Source organism: Colias eurytheme, chromosome 13 (genome assembly GCF_061535395.1).
Source record: "Colias eurytheme isolate Ceu_HAF_F1 chromosome 13, ilColEury1 Martin Lab GWU primary, whole genome shotgun sequence".
NCBI lineage: Eukaryota > Metazoa > Arthropoda > Insecta > Lepidoptera > Pieridae > Colias > Colias eurytheme.
Genome location: NC_142992.1, coordinates 6,740,991 through 6,757,428, shown reverse-complemented (window position 1 = coordinate 6,757,428; position 16,438 = coordinate 6,740,991). Strand labels below are relative to the sequence as shown.

Genomic DNA, 16,438 nt, shown 5'->3' with positions numbered 1-16,438 from the left:
TACTATAGAATATGACTGCAGATAAATTAACCATTGCAATAATGATTCAACTTAATAGAGGGCTTATATGCCTGATGCAGATTTAGAAGTACGTATTATGGGTCTTATATCATATAAATTTTATACATGTTCTTTTTTATTACATTGTGTTACACAATTGTGCATTGTAAAAAACATAAAAAAAACATGTCTGTGTATAATAATTATTTAGACAAGATTTTGAAAATTTATTCTCAAAAACATGTTACATTTATTTATATTTTTTTTCTTGGATTTTATATACATTTTACTGAACGGAGAATAAAGAAAAAATATTCAATAATTCCAATTTCAATGATTTTATCCGTAAATATTAAATAGCATAGATGATAGTTAAGATGAAAATAATATAGTGTTAAGAAATTCTGTAAGAATAGACTTTTTATATAAATACATAATTTATGAACTTTGTTATGAAAATATTTTATTATTCATGGGCTGAACTTGTGTTTCAATATATATGTGTTTTAATAGTTTGATTTCTATAAGTACAAGGAAAGACAAAACAATAGTATTTTAATTCTAAGTATTTTAAACCACATGCTTTTACCTACTATCATAACATACTTAAAATAAATTATTATAATTGTATTTCTCTAAGACAACACAATCAATTTAAATACTCAAATTAGGAACAAATCTATTCACAACACACTGTTATATATTTATTATAAGGTAAGGTTAAATATAAATATTAACTTTAGTGTATTTAAAACTAGAACTGGTGAATGTTTAGGTGTATTTCATATAACATTTTAAGAACTATTCACTCAATATCAAAATTATAATGTTTTTAACTTATCTATTTATTACATCCAAATTAAAAAAAATACATCACAGTTTGTAGCTTCGTCAATAATATGATATATTTTCTAACTTTCATACTTTGATAGTAAATGTTAATTTTAATGGTATTGCATAAGTGTACTAACTATCATTGTCTTTAAAAGTGGGATTAATGCTTCACATTTCGTCTAAAATGTATGTTTATTGTGAAAATGAAATTTATAATTAGAAAATGTGATTGATTTATCTCAATAGGATATAAAATACATTAGATGCTAGTCAATTAAATTTAAAAACGGGATTATTGATTGAGTGTAGATGAATTAATGATAGTGGTTTAACAGTATTATAGGTTAGCTGGTGAGAAGTGTGATGTAATCATTTTATTCTTTTGTAGACAATGCTGACTAGATCGACTTCTTCACAATTTTATATCAATGTATATCACTGCTTTTGCTTATGAATTGTTTATATTTTTGTCATGGACGTATAAAAAAAGACGGACGCCGTATTACGAACAAACAACGTGAAGCCACCATAGTAAGCTAGCGATCGTGTAAAGACAATAAACACGCACACACTCTCACCATAGTAAGCTAGTCGGCCGCCATTACATCGTGAACTACCGACTGATTAACTGCGTCACTGTTTCACAAAAAACATTAAAATGCCGTCTTGCGTGGTTAAATGGTGTCGCAACAGTACAATTTTAAATAACAAAACACGAGGGATTACATTCCACAGGGAAGCAAGTTATTTCTTTTATGTTTTAATGACAAAATTATTACGGCAAAATTTATAGAAAAAAATACAGCCGCCATTGTCAACAGGACAGCTGTTGCCATGGCAACATGGCACACACACATGGATGTTTCGCCGCCATTACTAGGCTTCACTCAATGTTTAGGCGATATACCGTCCGTCTTTTTTTATACGTCCATGATTTTTGTATACATATTTTTTCTTTATATCTGTGTTATATTTTTACACGTTTTTATTGTGTTGAATCACATAATTTGAGTTTTGTATACACAAAATATCTTCCAATATTCATACTGTGACCTTTTAAAATAATATACTATATATGATGTTACATATATATTAATTTGAAGGTCAGAACTATAGTTCTTAACATTCCTCTATGCCAAATAAGTAATAATGTGTGGATGATGAAATTGCATTTAACTATATATTTTGTTTTTATTTTTGAATACTTTTATCTTATTGTGCACTTACTTCCATGCAATACATTGCTTAGATATTGGGTAATTTTTGTATTAGCGTATAGGACAAGTGTAAGTAGCTAAATCTGCATCAGACATTGTGTTATTGTAGAAACCTCTGTTAGAAAATATTTTTATTGTGAACCTACATTATATGTAGTAAATTGTTTATTTAATCAGTGATGTGTTTTAATTATTCACCCCTTTATAATGTTTATCACCATAAATTTAATAGTAAGACATAATTTTTAAATATTTTTTATTTATTAAAATGCCTGTGTAAAATGCCAATAGATAATCTTTACCTGTACATAAATCGTATTTATTGTTTATCTGAAATAAGATTTGATCAATCACCAGTGTTCGCATGACATATCAGGAACATCACAATGACATAAAAATTAAATATAAATAATCTAGTAGTGAACAAAATTTATGATTAATTTTCTTGTGTTTATTCATTTTATGAGCATTTTTATTGTATTTATAAAATGGTAGTGGATACAGTAATATTCTATTCTTCATTACTCTTATGCATTTCGATCGGTAGTTACTACAAAAGAATAGATGATATAACAATGAAACGAAATTATGGAACTGGCCTAGGAATATTACTAGCGTGTTTAATATGCGGGCATCAAATATACCATACTGTGCTTTTGGTGTGGGGAAACATAGTCATACTAAAATGCTGTGATAGAAGGTAACAAAGTTTATAACTAAATGGTTCCGTTCTAATTAGAATTTACTATGAACTTTACATGCTTAGGGTGTGTTAATCCAAGTTACCCTCTATATGTGTGCTAAATTTCATTGTAATCGGTTCAGTAGTTTTTACGTGAAAGAGTAACAAACATCCATACATCCATACAAACTTTCGCCTTTATAATTGTATTAAGAATAAAGATAAGTTTACATTTCTATCTATTTACCACGTAACATAAAATGTATTTTTTATTTAGATATTTACACCAAGTAAGCATGGCATATACCTGGTTATATTTGTTTTATTTGCACCAAAATGCAGTGAACGATTACGTACTTTGGGTCCATCAAACCTTAGCATTAAGGCTAGTAGGTCTAGCTTTTGAGCTAAACATGGCCCAGAAAATAAAATCTGAACCAAGAGTGAGCATGACAAAAATGAATATGGGCGATAACGATGTTTTGTCTACGGATCCATCTGCGGTTGATATAATAACGTATGCTTATTATTTTATAGGATTACATAGAGGTTAGTATATGTTTTAACCTATTTAATTATCCTATTAAATAATTCCTATATAAAGTTTTGTATATTTAATCTGCATTTGAATAATATTTAGAAATATAGCTACACTTTCATCTCAAAGTAGTCTTACTCACTGTTTTATACCAATTCCCAAGCCCCTGGATAAAATACCCGAGAGAGATGCAGATAAAAAGTTCATTTTGGCAGAGCAGAGAATCGTATCTTATAGGATTCAAAGATAAAGCTAAACTCATCGTTCCTAAACGTTTTAGGACCATACTATAGGTGGAAAATATTTGAAGATCATTTCAATTCTACCTTTTCCACGTTAGGAGATTGTAGAATAATAACTGAACAAAAACTAAAAAAGGCGTGTATATGTGCTCTTGGTTATTTGTTATTGCAAATAAAGTTTTCCACTGAGGTGAGTTTCATAAATATTTAAGCTTAGTCTATAAAAAAGAGAATTAGATAAATTATTCTATCAACACTTTTAGTTCTATTACAAGCAACAATTTTATGACGATTACGGCACGGATTTTCGCTACTTGTACAATATACCACATCTTATAACGTATTTTCTGAAATATCAAATCACTATGCTGTTATGCACAAGCGTTTGTACAGAATCTGGGTTCGGTGTTTATCCCGCTAAATGTTTACCTATACCGGGATACGGACCATCTGCGCGGTTCAGCCTCTTGAAAATAGTGTAAGTATTTATAATTAATTAATATCCAAAATCCATATATAAATAGCTAATACATATTATCAAAGTTTTCATCTCTGTGCCCATCTTTTGCGACGTATTCACGGCACCGATTATGATATAGGCATAAAAATGACATGTAAGGTAGTAAATGACTAATATTATTTTTGAAATGGTAAGACAGGTAGTCTAGACTTTGCTCTTCATTGAACTGGAACCCTGAGAGTTCAAATTAGGGTGGTTATTTTTTTTGTAACAATACTTACAGATATAGTTGTGTAAGTAGTTACATTTAGGAGTACATATATCTCAATGCATTTACCTAAATGAATTTTTTTGTAATATTTTCTTCAGTGTATCGAAAAATAATTATTTTATTACTTACATTTATGCATGCAATTTAAAAGTAATTTTGATTATATAGCTCGTTAATATACCAAACCAAATATGTAGAAAGATACATATATTAATATTATTATACTTAGGTAATTACAGGAACGCCTTGGTAGGTATATTATTTAAACGTTTGAATTCTAGTTATTAGGTATTTGATAAAAAAATGAGTTAAGTAAGTACACATTACTTTGTGTCAGATGACTTGATGATTTATATATAGTACATAACGGACAACGGTTTCCTTACATAGAATATACTTATCCTACCCGCCTAGGAAAAAATATACCTACCTACATAAGAGTCTTCAGAGAAACAAATCGTATGAATTTACGTAGGTTATGAACTGAGGTACCTACTTACCTTTTGAAACGCATCAAAAAATGTTACCTAATTAATTAAATGCAACGTAACGTAGACCTGTGACTTGTGAGATAGACGGTAGTACCTACTAGTGAATGACGGTTGGAAGATGCCTGGATTAGTCAAGCTTTGAATTTTATTTATTTTGATTTTCTAGAGCTACAACTTCTGATGCAGCCGTTGAAGAGGAATACAACTTTTCAATGTTAAAATGCTTTGACAATGAGAAGTTGTTAATGGGACCGAAAATGAAAGACTCGGTACGAAGCTGGGATATGCCAACGCGCTATTGGTTTTGGGCCAATGTGTACAAGAACAGTTTAAAAGCTAATAAAGAAGTCCGGTTAGTATTTATAATTTGATGGACGAATGTTTTTTCAGACTACATATATATTACATAATGTTACTATTTAAAGCGACAACTACGGTGTAAGGTAATCTATGTAGAGATAATATGGAGATTGTTTCTTCACTCGTCTTCATGTTATATAAATTACTAGCGGTCCGCCCCGGCTTCGCCCGTGGTACATATTTACGTTTTCTCTACATAAAAACCATTCTCGTACTTCAAGGAATATAATAAAAAAAGAATTATCGAAATCGGTTCAGCCGTTCTCGAGTTATGCGCTTACCAACACATTTTGCGATTCATTTTTATATATAAGAAGAAGATAATATTGGTATTATTGGTAGTTAGTTATTCATTTATTCAATTATTATGCTTTTAGAAGTGCTTGGTCCTTTTTTGCTTGGACAATATGGTGCAGCCCGACTTTGCCACAAATAATAGTTTCTACCACACTCTGGGTTTATATTCACCTTGAATCTGAATATAGTGAACTCTATGATACTTCCGGAACAGTAATTTTTCTTAATCGTTTTTAAATTGAATAATGATAATACGTATAAACTAATTAGTTATTGTATTCAAAGTAAACTTGCACTTTGATATTAGTTATGTACCTAAGTACATAACAGTATTTATATTTATTGTTAATTATAGTTGCAGCAGATACTAACAGCTAACAATTTAGTTAGGTACTGATATTGTTTGAAATTAGTGATATCTACATAGGAAGGTATGAGGTATCTACTTTAGAAAATTAGAACCGTTAGGAAAGATCTAGTTGTACCTACCTACTTTAAATACCTACCGCTACCTACCTAGATCTAAGCCTGCCTGCTGAAATCTATTTCTTTGGTATTAGAATAACTAATAAGTCATTTAGTTGGTAAGTATTATTGTTATCACTTATCATCTAAGCTTATCATTAATGAAATGCATAGCCAATTTACTTCTATTGTTGGTAGTCTGTCATTAAAAATAAGTGATAGGTAATTACTAATTAGTATTCCCTAACAGCTATAAACCTGCCTTATCTTTTTTCGAAGTAGTCAAGGAGTCAATTTTATTTACGAAGGAATAAAGTTTCAGAAATAAATAAATAAATAAACTATACTTACATGCGTAGTGTGTACGTGTAGGTACTATTGTTTTTTTTATTCTTTAGAGTAACTATTTACTAAGTATAGAGACTAAAAATCTGTTGCCTTCCGATATTTCGTAAGAAATCCCCTACAAAGTCACATAAGTAGTTACAAAGTTTATCATGGGCTACCATTACTCACAGACTTTGATTAAAACAAATGTCACAGAATAATAAAATTTAAAAACCTAAATATTAAAACATTCGGAAATATTAGATACTATTTACTATACTATATTTTTTAATAACGTAGTCATCTATTTTCAGATGAAACTACCTTGGGATATCGGTTTTTCTATAATGAGATTACTCTGCTTGATTTATTTGACTCCGTGTTTCGTAGTAAGGGACACCAGTGTTGTTTTAAGGTATTACAATTCTATATTTTGGGTGTTCCACCTCGTGTTATTAGCGTTAATGGTGGCTGCAATTGCCATTTACAAAACGAGAGGCGAACAAACTTTATAAACGGTTTTCTGTAATAAAATTTTGGAACTTGACAACGCTTTTTATTTCTTAACACCTACACGAAGGTACCTATAGTAGAGCCATTTTAATAGGCAACATTTGACAGTTCAACAAAATTCAAGAACGTACAGGTAAATTAGCTTGGAGAAATTTTTGCGTTTGTAGTAGTGTATGGTCAGCAAATAAAATAAAACAACATTTTATTTTTAGTTTTTATTTTATACAGGGTTACTTGTAAAACACCAGCAACCTCGCAGGACAAGATAGCTAACATCATAAATAACAACATTTGTTCTACGACTTTTGGCATAACGCAATAAATTATTTTTAAATGATTTTTTAAACTTTTATTGTACTCTCCTTACATTTGTAAGTCTATGTTCTATTAATTATCGGATGGACGACGCGACGCCCCCTTCCCCCTCTCGTTCGCTTTTTGTTTACGTAATTTTTGGGAGGCGTAGAGTTTATAATATTCAGACGGAAAATTAAATGAATATTTATTTTTGTATGAAAATAAAATCTAACAAATTATCAAAAGTCGAAATGTTGTTACTTATGATGTTAGCTATCTTGTCCTGCGAGGTTGCCGGTGTTTTACAAGTAACCCTGTATATATAAGGGATTTTAAATTAAACTATATGTGTTTCTCCTCTGAAAAAGATGAGACTTTATTTTAATATTTGCACATTTAACATACATATAACTTTTACATTAACAATGTTACTAAAATGAAAAATTTACTAACCTGAAAAAGAAACGACATTTAAAGTTTAATTCTTTAGTTTGAGAAGTCAAAGGCTTGCCTCGACCATGTTTTAACACTGGAGCCATATTGAATTAACAATATAAAGTTACAACACTTACACACAAATTAAACACTAGTTATGGCCCTGCCTTCATACAAAACTGCTGAATACGCCGTTCGCACGGGAATAGAATGTGGATGCGATTTCCCTTATATAGCATCCAAGCTTACGTCTTTATAATTATTAAACTGTATAAATTCATTCTTTAACTCCGGTCTGCATCGTGCAGACATGGGTGTAAAAGTCTCATTTTAGCTATTAAATGTAGTTTTTAAGTACATCTGAGTTTTCATTTGGGGCCTCCGGCTGCGGGACATGTAATTCACTTCAACAAATATTATAACAATAATAACAAATAATAACAACAATCAACAAATACAAAATTTATCAATTAAACTACGTACATAATAATTATAATTTTTGAATGAAATGTGCTTTATGTTCTAACGCTACCAAACGACTGCACGTGGCACCTGCGGACAGCGTAAACTGGTTTATTCTGGTTTTGTGCGTGTTTCCACTTTCCACTATCAAGTGACGATTTATTTATTTGTTTTGTTTCGTAATTATTATGGTCAAATATTAATTATGAAACAAATTATTATGGACACGATATTTTATTGTTTCACGGTAGTCGCCTTGTCGTTTGCTCAAGGACGTAAAATTGAATGATATATTTTTTTTTATAAAGTCAAAACTAGGGATGTAACGATACCGATACCGATACCGATATATCGGCCGATATATCGGCAAGCAGATATATCGGTATCGCCGATAATAAATCAACCGATACCGATATTTTTTTATTAAATTCTTTCTTTTTCTTTTATGTTTTTGCATTGTATTCATTCATATTGTTTTATTTCTGTTTCTGTAATAGTGTTAAGGAAGAGCGGAACCTCCTGACACAAGCATTTTATTTGCTTACTAGGAGTGTTCCAATCACAAATTTGTTTATGTAAAGGAAAGAAATAAATAATTTTGAATTTTTTTAATTTTTAACGTGATAACGTTTTTAAAATCGTTTTAGTCGGGTGACATGTTCATAAACTTGTGTCACACCAAAACCTCACGAGCGCGATCGCAGGTATAACGAGAGAGAGACGGACCGATCTCCCGTTTCATCTCGAGCGCTGCCACTGCATTATGTTATCACGTAAACATCTCGATCGTAAACCTACTTTACAAACAACCAATTTTTTTGATATCAAATAATTCAAAAACCCGCGCCCAATGAACGATGCGGGAGGCCGCCCGCGCGTGCGCACTTTGTTTTCTGAAAAAACTCTACCAATAGTAAACTTTTATTAGGTACTGATTGTATGTGTATTAAAAGGTACTTAAAGTTTAACTGACTTCGTAAAATAATAATACTAAAATAAATGGTTTTGTTGTTTTTTGATTTGGCATTTTTATGTAAAAGAATACGATTAACAGTTGTCTCTGTTAAATGTTGGTAACTTTTTATGCATAATTCACTATTTATTTTTCTACCAAGCCATCCATATCGGTATCGGTATCGGTATCGCCGATACATTACTACAAATATCGGTATCGGTATCGTATCGGCAAAATCATGTATCGTTACATCCCTAGTCAAAACCATTTTCTTTCAAATAAAAACTTGTTTTTATTGAAAACAAAAGTGTTGCTAGGAATAAGTATAAAGTTAAATAGTAATGTTAGGATATCGAAACATTTTTGTATAGGCCAGAACGATATAGTGGAAACGCGCTCTAAGATCTGAGTAATATACACACCACTACATATGCAAAAATTTCTCCAAGCTAATTTAGCTATAACCTAGTAACGACGACATAGAATAACATGATATTTCGTTTTGTTAGAACTGCAGATTTGCTTGACTTTTTTCAATTACAACTACATATTTATAATAACAATGACCGATACAAGTAATTTTAAGATTTCATTTTACTGATAAACCATTTTAAACATAATAAACAATTTCTGAATTGAAGAACTGACGTCACTACAATTTTGTGTCAATAAACCTTTTTTCTTTTTAAATACTAGAGACGCTCTGAGTAGAGACGTTACTCTAAAAATCGAAATATGACATCTAGAATCGAATGCATTGATTACTTGTGAATAAAAATTATCATAAATTAATAAATTCGATTGACAAATGTTTCAAATCCGTATCGATTAATTCACTTTAATCGATGTTTTTAAGCAGGTTACCTCTCTTCGAAGATAAAATTGATAGACGTCAAATGTTGCCTATTAAATTGGCTCGACAATAGTTGTTAGTTCTAGAACCTGAATCACTATACATCATCCTATGACTGAAAACATTGTACTTAGGTGTTTGCTATAGTCCTTTCCACCTAAGATGATTTCTGTGACACATCGATTTTTGACACGTGTAGAGATGTCGGTTACTGAAATCGTATCAATTGTTTCCGATAATCGATAATATTCTATATGGAAATGAAATCGATTTGAATAAAGTACCAAAATTAGTTTTTTCGGCATTTCGCCAACAATTAACTAAGGAAACTTAGCAAACAACAGCAACAAAAAGTCAACAATAACAATTAGTATCAATAACAGAATACCACGTAAAGTATTAATATAAAAATGCAACTTGTATACAAGGCTGACGCACTCGTACAGACGATTGACTCGATTGACAAACGATCACAAGATGGGCGCCGATTATATGATTTTCCAACTCTATGATTTTTCAACGATCCATTTCATGTACACGAATTGCGTAGGTATTATATTTTTGTGTTATTTTATTTTATTTTTCATTATATTAAACTAAACGATACTGTTTTTGATTTATAAGCTTATGATGTTTCATTTTTATATTTTTGGTAATAATGCCGCCATAAAATAAAAATATTATGCACTAAAATTATTTTGACTTTTTAAACATAAAATTCGTAATTCGGAACACGATGAAGTGTCACAGGAATCATCATAGGTGAAAAGGACTATAGTCGGTTACGAATAGTTACGTGACTTGAAGTCTATATTGGGTGTGATTAAGTATTTTTGCGATATTTATTTATGATATTTTTTTTAATTTGAGATATAAGTACATAAGTACATTGTTTTCATGATGCGTAAAAATAGTTATTTATCAAAGCTATTGTTGATGATACAGTAGGTATTCTTAATTGCGAGTATAGTGGAAGGAATGATAGTTAATTAATAAAACCATTCGAATATTCAATAACAAGTATTATTTATTTCATTAACAGCATATTGATTCACACAAAATCTCAATAAAATTACCTAATACAATAAAACGAAACAACAGCAAAATACATCTATCACAGATATTTCTTAATCAAGTATTGGAAGACAGTTTTTGGTCTGTATTTTTAATTATTTGCGTGAATGAACAAGCAAATATTGTTACATTATAGACCTATATAAAATACAATTTAAACATTCGATATAATATGCAAAATCTATTAATTGCAACTGATAATATGAACTCGACCTAATCTTATATTTTATTAGCGACAAGTGGAAACACTTAACTATGTTTAACATTATTGTGTTTACTTTGTACTGCGCATTATATAAGGATGTAATAATATGTAAATATGAGCGTATCTATTTTTATCTTAGTTACGTTTCACCTCCGACGCAGTAATATTAATTTTTGGGTTTTCAATAATGTGCTTATTTTGAATAAGTCTCAGCTCATTGAGTGCAGGTGGGACTTTCCCGGTCGGCTGAATTTCTGTAAAAAAAAGGGTTACACTAACATATTTAGCGAGTGGTCTAAGCAAAAATTATATTTAACTAGTAGGTAAACAAAAAAGAAAAAAATATTTAAGTAATGAAGTTGTATTGCAAAAATAATAATATACTTAAGTATAGACACCTAAGACAGCTTTCGAAGATCCGTTTAGCATATATTATGTGGTATGGCCAAAATTAATCTATACTAATATTATAAATCTGAAGAGTTTGTTTGTTTGAACGCGCTAATCTCAGGAACTACTGGTCCGATTTGAAAAATTCTTTCGGTGTTAGATAGCCCATTCATCGAGGAACGCTATAATATATTATTACGCTAAGACCAACAGGAGCGGAGCCACGCGGGTGAAACCGCGTTCGTATCTTATATTTTGGTACTTATTACAATTCTTTAGTAACTAGTAACTTAAAAATATTTAATTCCCTTACTTCTTGCATAATCATACGTGTCCTTTACAATAGCTTGAAGTGTTGCTATTGTTAACTCTAATGTGAGTTTTAAGTCGTCTTTAGTTTTATACGACCAAGCCAGAAACAGCGCTGCGAACAGATCGCCTGTTCCCGTGAAATTTGCGTCCACCTTGGGTATCTCTATTTTGTAACATGAATCTGAAACAAAATCACGAAATTATAATATGATAAAAATGTACACATTCGATTCGATTTTTCTTGAAAGTCAATCATTTTCCTATATATTATGGAAAAGATTCATCCTCATCAAAATATTTACCGTTAAATGTTTTCTAGTAACTAACTACTATAGTCTAGTGTAGTCTTGTACCTAACTGTAAGGTATTTTGTTCTTAAAGAACTAGACTGAGAGAGTGATATTCCTATAAAGCATTCGAATTGAAGCGTCATATGGGGGGAGCACCGGGATTGTTGGGCCTATTGCCTAAACTCTGGCTAAACTAACAAGTGGTCTATAAGAGAAATACCATATATTAAGTGGGGAAATCTTGCTTAGATATCCACGGCCTCCGGGAAAGGGGCCGTGGGTTACGTCGGATTGCTACCGACCAAAACCCCACTGCGTTCCGTCAAGCCGCATTAACGACGGGGCCACGGGTATGGTAGAATTCGTCCGTGACCCCATCAGCGGGCCTAGCATATACCCTACCACATTGCATACTTTAAAGAATACACAGTTGGAAAATTCGTTACCTTTATTACTAGCAAGTCCAATCATATGCTGATCGTCTCCTAAATCAGTGCTTGACAGTACAACAGTCTTAACTCCCTTATCATGCAGAGCTTGTATAACCGTTATAGCACTATCCAAGTCCTTCATCGGTATACCAGTTAGGAGCTCTGCTTCAAACTGATTTGGTGTTAATATATCTGCTAGAGGTACCACGTCATCTCTGTATACAGGCAGAATTTCTTCAGGCACGTATAGTTTACCGTTGTCGCCCATTACTGGATCGCATACTACAAAAAGTTCAGTAAAACTTGAAAACTTATTTGTGAGAAGTAAAATGCAAATTTTAAAAAAGTTCATTTTTTTAGGGTTCCGTACCCAAAAGATTCTAATTTAGAATAATAGGGTCATTCATTAATTTTTTTATATTTAAATGTATTTTAATCTGTATCTTTTTCTAAATACATACATATTTAAATGAAACATATGAGGAAATGGTTAATTAGTAGATTACACAGGAAACCAAACGGGAAATATATTCAATTAATTGCGTATTGTCGTCATTCTATTCAGTAGTTATTGTTGAATTACAACAACTGTTGATAAAATATTGACATTGGTAAGGTCACTTGTATTACAATATAGTGTCAGATTTACTCCTTCATTCATCATCATACATTTATCCTTGAATTCTATATAATTTCAGTACAATAAAAGTATAAGTACTTTAAAAATAATAATTGTATGTTTGAATTATAAACAAAAATGGCTGAACAGATTTTGACGAATTTGAGCTAAGTAATTGATTAGATAAGATTGAGTGCCTGTGGGGGACTAATAAAAGTAGTGGACGTCGGCGCCATCTTGGATTTTAGTTTTGACCTCATATGGGTAATAGCTACCCCAAAAACCATCCAAATTTGCAAATGTATTTGCTACTTAGGAAAAGTTCAGATTTCCTAGGTAATGTGACGAATACAATTTATTTCATTCCGACCGTTTCTCGAAGGTTTCTCGGAATAACATACATTTTCTAAGAATTGTATACAATTTCGGATTTAATACATTGTCGGTAAAATGATATGTATTCTTAAAAAAGTATTTTATACATTTCTTAAGCCTTGATATTGCATTGCATATTATATGCAATGCATGCAATTCCTAGAGCTTTTGTAAAACACTCATACTTATTTAAGTTAGTTGAATATACTAAACATACTTATCAGGATTGTACCTACTAATAAAAGTAACAAAATGAATTTTTAAAGTTCCTAGTAATCTTCTGGAATCAAAATCAATAAAATAAAAAAATTATAAATAATATCAAGTATGAATATGATCTATAAAATGGTATGCGCTATGTTTATCGGAGCGTGATGTAGCTGCGAGCCATGTTTCAACATTAGATAGCCAAATTTGAGTAATCTCAGGCAATACTAAGTAAGCCCATACAAATATTTACAAGTAATTGTTTTTAAATCCATTATCCAAATAAAGCAAATTAATTTACTCAACTTACTAAGTATATAGTTTACACTAGTTGCTAGTTGTTTACTAGTTTTAGTTATAGATAAAGAGATAATTATATTCTCATTTACTGATGTTTGATATGTGAAGTTGAATCTATTATTCTCATATAAAATTTACACAACATATTTTGTTTGGTTGCCAATTTTAAGGCCAGTTAGGTAGGTATATTAATTACTTACTTAGTTAATTTATTAATATTTTAAATATTATTTAATACAAATCTGTTTAGGTCTAGAACATATTCTATTCATATCTCTAAGAACAAGATCCTCAAAATGTTTTGGAACACATAGTACACAAACTATCAAATACATTTAAAAACCATAAAATAAAATAGTAGAAAGAATATTACCCTAATAAATGTAGCAACAAATACTTTTATCATCTTATAAACCTTGAATATTTATCTTGTTGCTATCTAATGTTTACTACTAATGATACTTAAATAGACTTCAAATCTCATTTTGTAAATCAAATTATCATGATTATTAATAAATTGTTATAAAATTGCTAGAGCTAGTCACAGACTAGAACTATGAATTTAAAATTCAGTTGTTGGTATTATTACATATATACTCACCATAAACCAATCCAGGATTTTTAACTTTTAGATTCTTAATGATCTGGGCAATTTGCTTAAGTGAATCTGGTGACCTAGAGTACCCAGTTAAGAAGTGTGTATAATAATCAACTTCATTTAATACAAGGCCATCAATCAATTCCTCCAACTCTTCGTTTTTTAAAATTTGTCCTTTGATATGTTTATAGGCAGTGTGCGTTGAAAATTGCACTGTATTAATTGCATCAACCTCTAGACCTAAAACCTATACAATAATTAATTAGTGGAGGTATTGAAAATACCAAACAAATAATAATATTAAATACTCACTTGCAATGGAAAAACTGCACTTTTATTCCCAACATACCCATGGACTACATGACTCTGAATTGATAAAACTCTTGGTGTATCTGAAGCCATGATTTACTATTTTACTAACACACACCAAATATGAATAAAACGGCGAACACGTCCGCGAACGTCGTCTCTTAGATAACAACTAAAATTCAATTTTCGTTTATCAGCTATAAATTAATTAATCCATAAAATTAAATGAGACATAATTTGTTGTCTTTTTGAAATTACAACAGACATCTGTCAGTGTCAGCTGTCTAACGTCAGCTGACATTGGTATACGAAGATTTTTTTTTACTTTTTTCATGGCAAGAAGATTCGTCTATTTGACACGGATCTTTTCTTTTGGCATTTGGATGTTATAGGTAAACCAGAATCTCATGGCAATTTGGGAAATCAAAATTTTGAGTGTGCAACCCTAGGGAAAATGGACTGAACGATCTTGATACTGTGTATTTTTTATTTTGTCCTCAATATCTTTAGTCACATTACACAAGTGGATAATACTGTATTTAATAATGAGATATCCACGTATTATTATGTAGGTACTTATTACATGTATAATATACATATTACTTTTCTAAAGGTAATACATAATATGTATTATGTATTTACACATACCTATATTTGAATATATATAATTATGGCATGTGAAAATATGGATGTAATGATTATGCAGATCAAAACTTATTTACTACATATATTAAACGATTGTTTATAATTTTTTATAAAATAAAACAATATTAAAATAAAATCATGTTTATTTTCGTAAGTATTAACACATTATAAAATTGACTTGTACACCTTGGACTTGACAAATAGCCGAATTGGAAACTCCTGTAATAAGTTTTTATAAAATTATATTTTAATCAACAAACAATATTATAGTTACCTATTTATAACATTTTTAATTTAAAGTATCAAAACGGGTAAGTCCAACTTATCAATAAAATCTTTCATGCGCCTTAAAATTGAAAATTGTGATGTGTTTGACCCTTCTTCATCGAATATTTTCCTATACACATTGTAAACAACACCTCTTGCTTGTGATCGCAGCGGTTTTATCAACATTTCGAAGATTTTGAAGACAAAATCCTAAAAATTTATCATCAACACAAATAATTTGACAACCAATTTGATAGTTGTCAAATAAAGTTGCCACATGAAAATCTTTTATTTTTTAAATATAAATATGCCATCAGATTCTGGTAGACCCTCAGAGCATGAGGGTAGACCTATACTATGATTTCACAGGGGCGTGGTTGTGAAATCAGGGTTTGTTGATGCCAGATGCAATAATTTACTTTGTTTCCGAACGAAGCTTTTTTCAGCACTTCAAATTTTTTGAAAACTGCCTAATTTTATTTTAGAAAATGCAAATTGCTTGAGCGATAAAATTATGGTAACGCATATATATTAATCTATCCACTTGACTATATGGGTAATCTGAGTTTTTCTAATGGGATACAAAAAAATATTAAGTAAAAAAACGCTCAACAAAATTCAAATGACGCTTTTCAAGATGACGAACATATTCGGAACTAATGCGTTCCGAATATTTTCACAATAATATCCTTCGCACTATACATATTGCGATATGTT

General features: G+C 30.4%; 2 protein-coding genes across 2 annotated transcripts; one reads left to right on the top strand and one right to left on the bottom strand.

Annotated features, from left to right (window-relative positions):
* The first annotated feature begins 2,511 nt into the window (after positions 1-2,511).
* Positions 2,512-6,699, top strand: LOC149903439 (membrane-bound acylglycerophosphatidylinositol O-acyltransferase frj-like). Its single transcript, XM_090108348.1, has 7 exons — positions 2,512-2,751; positions 3,011-3,282; positions 3,552-3,703; positions 3,777-3,991; positions 4,902-5,087; positions 5,473-5,605; positions 6,499-6,699. Exons 1-7 carry the CDS (start codon positions 2,540-2,542, stop codon positions 6,697-6,699), a joined length of 1,371 nt encoding a protein of 456 aa, XP_089964474.1. The 5' UTR covers positions 2,512-2,539.
* Positions 6,700-10,713: 4,014 nt separating this feature from the next.
* Positions 10,714-15,082, bottom strand: Pdxk (pyridoxal kinase). The gene is made up of 5 exons (XM_090109008.1): positions 14,813-15,082; positions 14,504-14,747; positions 12,417-12,683; positions 11,682-11,861; positions 10,714-11,232 (listed from the first exon to the last, which is right to left on the bottom strand). The coding sequence occupies exons 1-5, from the start codon at positions 14,900-14,902 to the stop codon at positions 11,114-11,116; spliced, it is 900 nt and encodes a 299-aa protein (XP_089965134.1). The 5' UTR covers positions 14,903-15,082; the 3' UTR covers positions 10,714-11,113.
* Between the last annotated feature and the right edge of the window lie 1,356 nt (positions 15,083-16,438).

Coding starts and splice junctions, on each gene's coding strand:
- LOC149903439 (XM_090108348.1), top strand. CDS start 2,540: ATGGTAGTGGATACAGTAATATTCTATTCTTCATTACTCTTATGCATT. Junction 3,992..4,901: donor TTCAGCCTCTTGAAAATAGT/GTAAGTATTTAT, acceptor TTGATTTTCTAG/AGCTACAACTTCTGATGCAG. Junction 5,088..5,472: donor AAAGCTAATAAAGAAGTCCG/GTTAGTATTTAT, acceptor TTATGCTTTTAG/AAGTGCTTGGTCCTTTTTTG.
- Pdxk (XM_090109008.1), bottom strand. CDS start 14,902: ATGGCTTCAGATACACCAAGAGTTTTATCAATTCAGAGTCATGTAGTC. Junction 14,748..14,812: donor GTGCAGTTTTTCCATTGCAA/GTGAGTATTTAA, acceptor ATTATTGTATAG/GTTTTAGGTCTAGAGGTTGA. Junction 11,862..12,416: donor TGGACTTGCTAGTAATAAAG/GTAACGAATTTT, acceptor ATTTTGTTTCAG/ATTCATGTTACAAAATAGAG.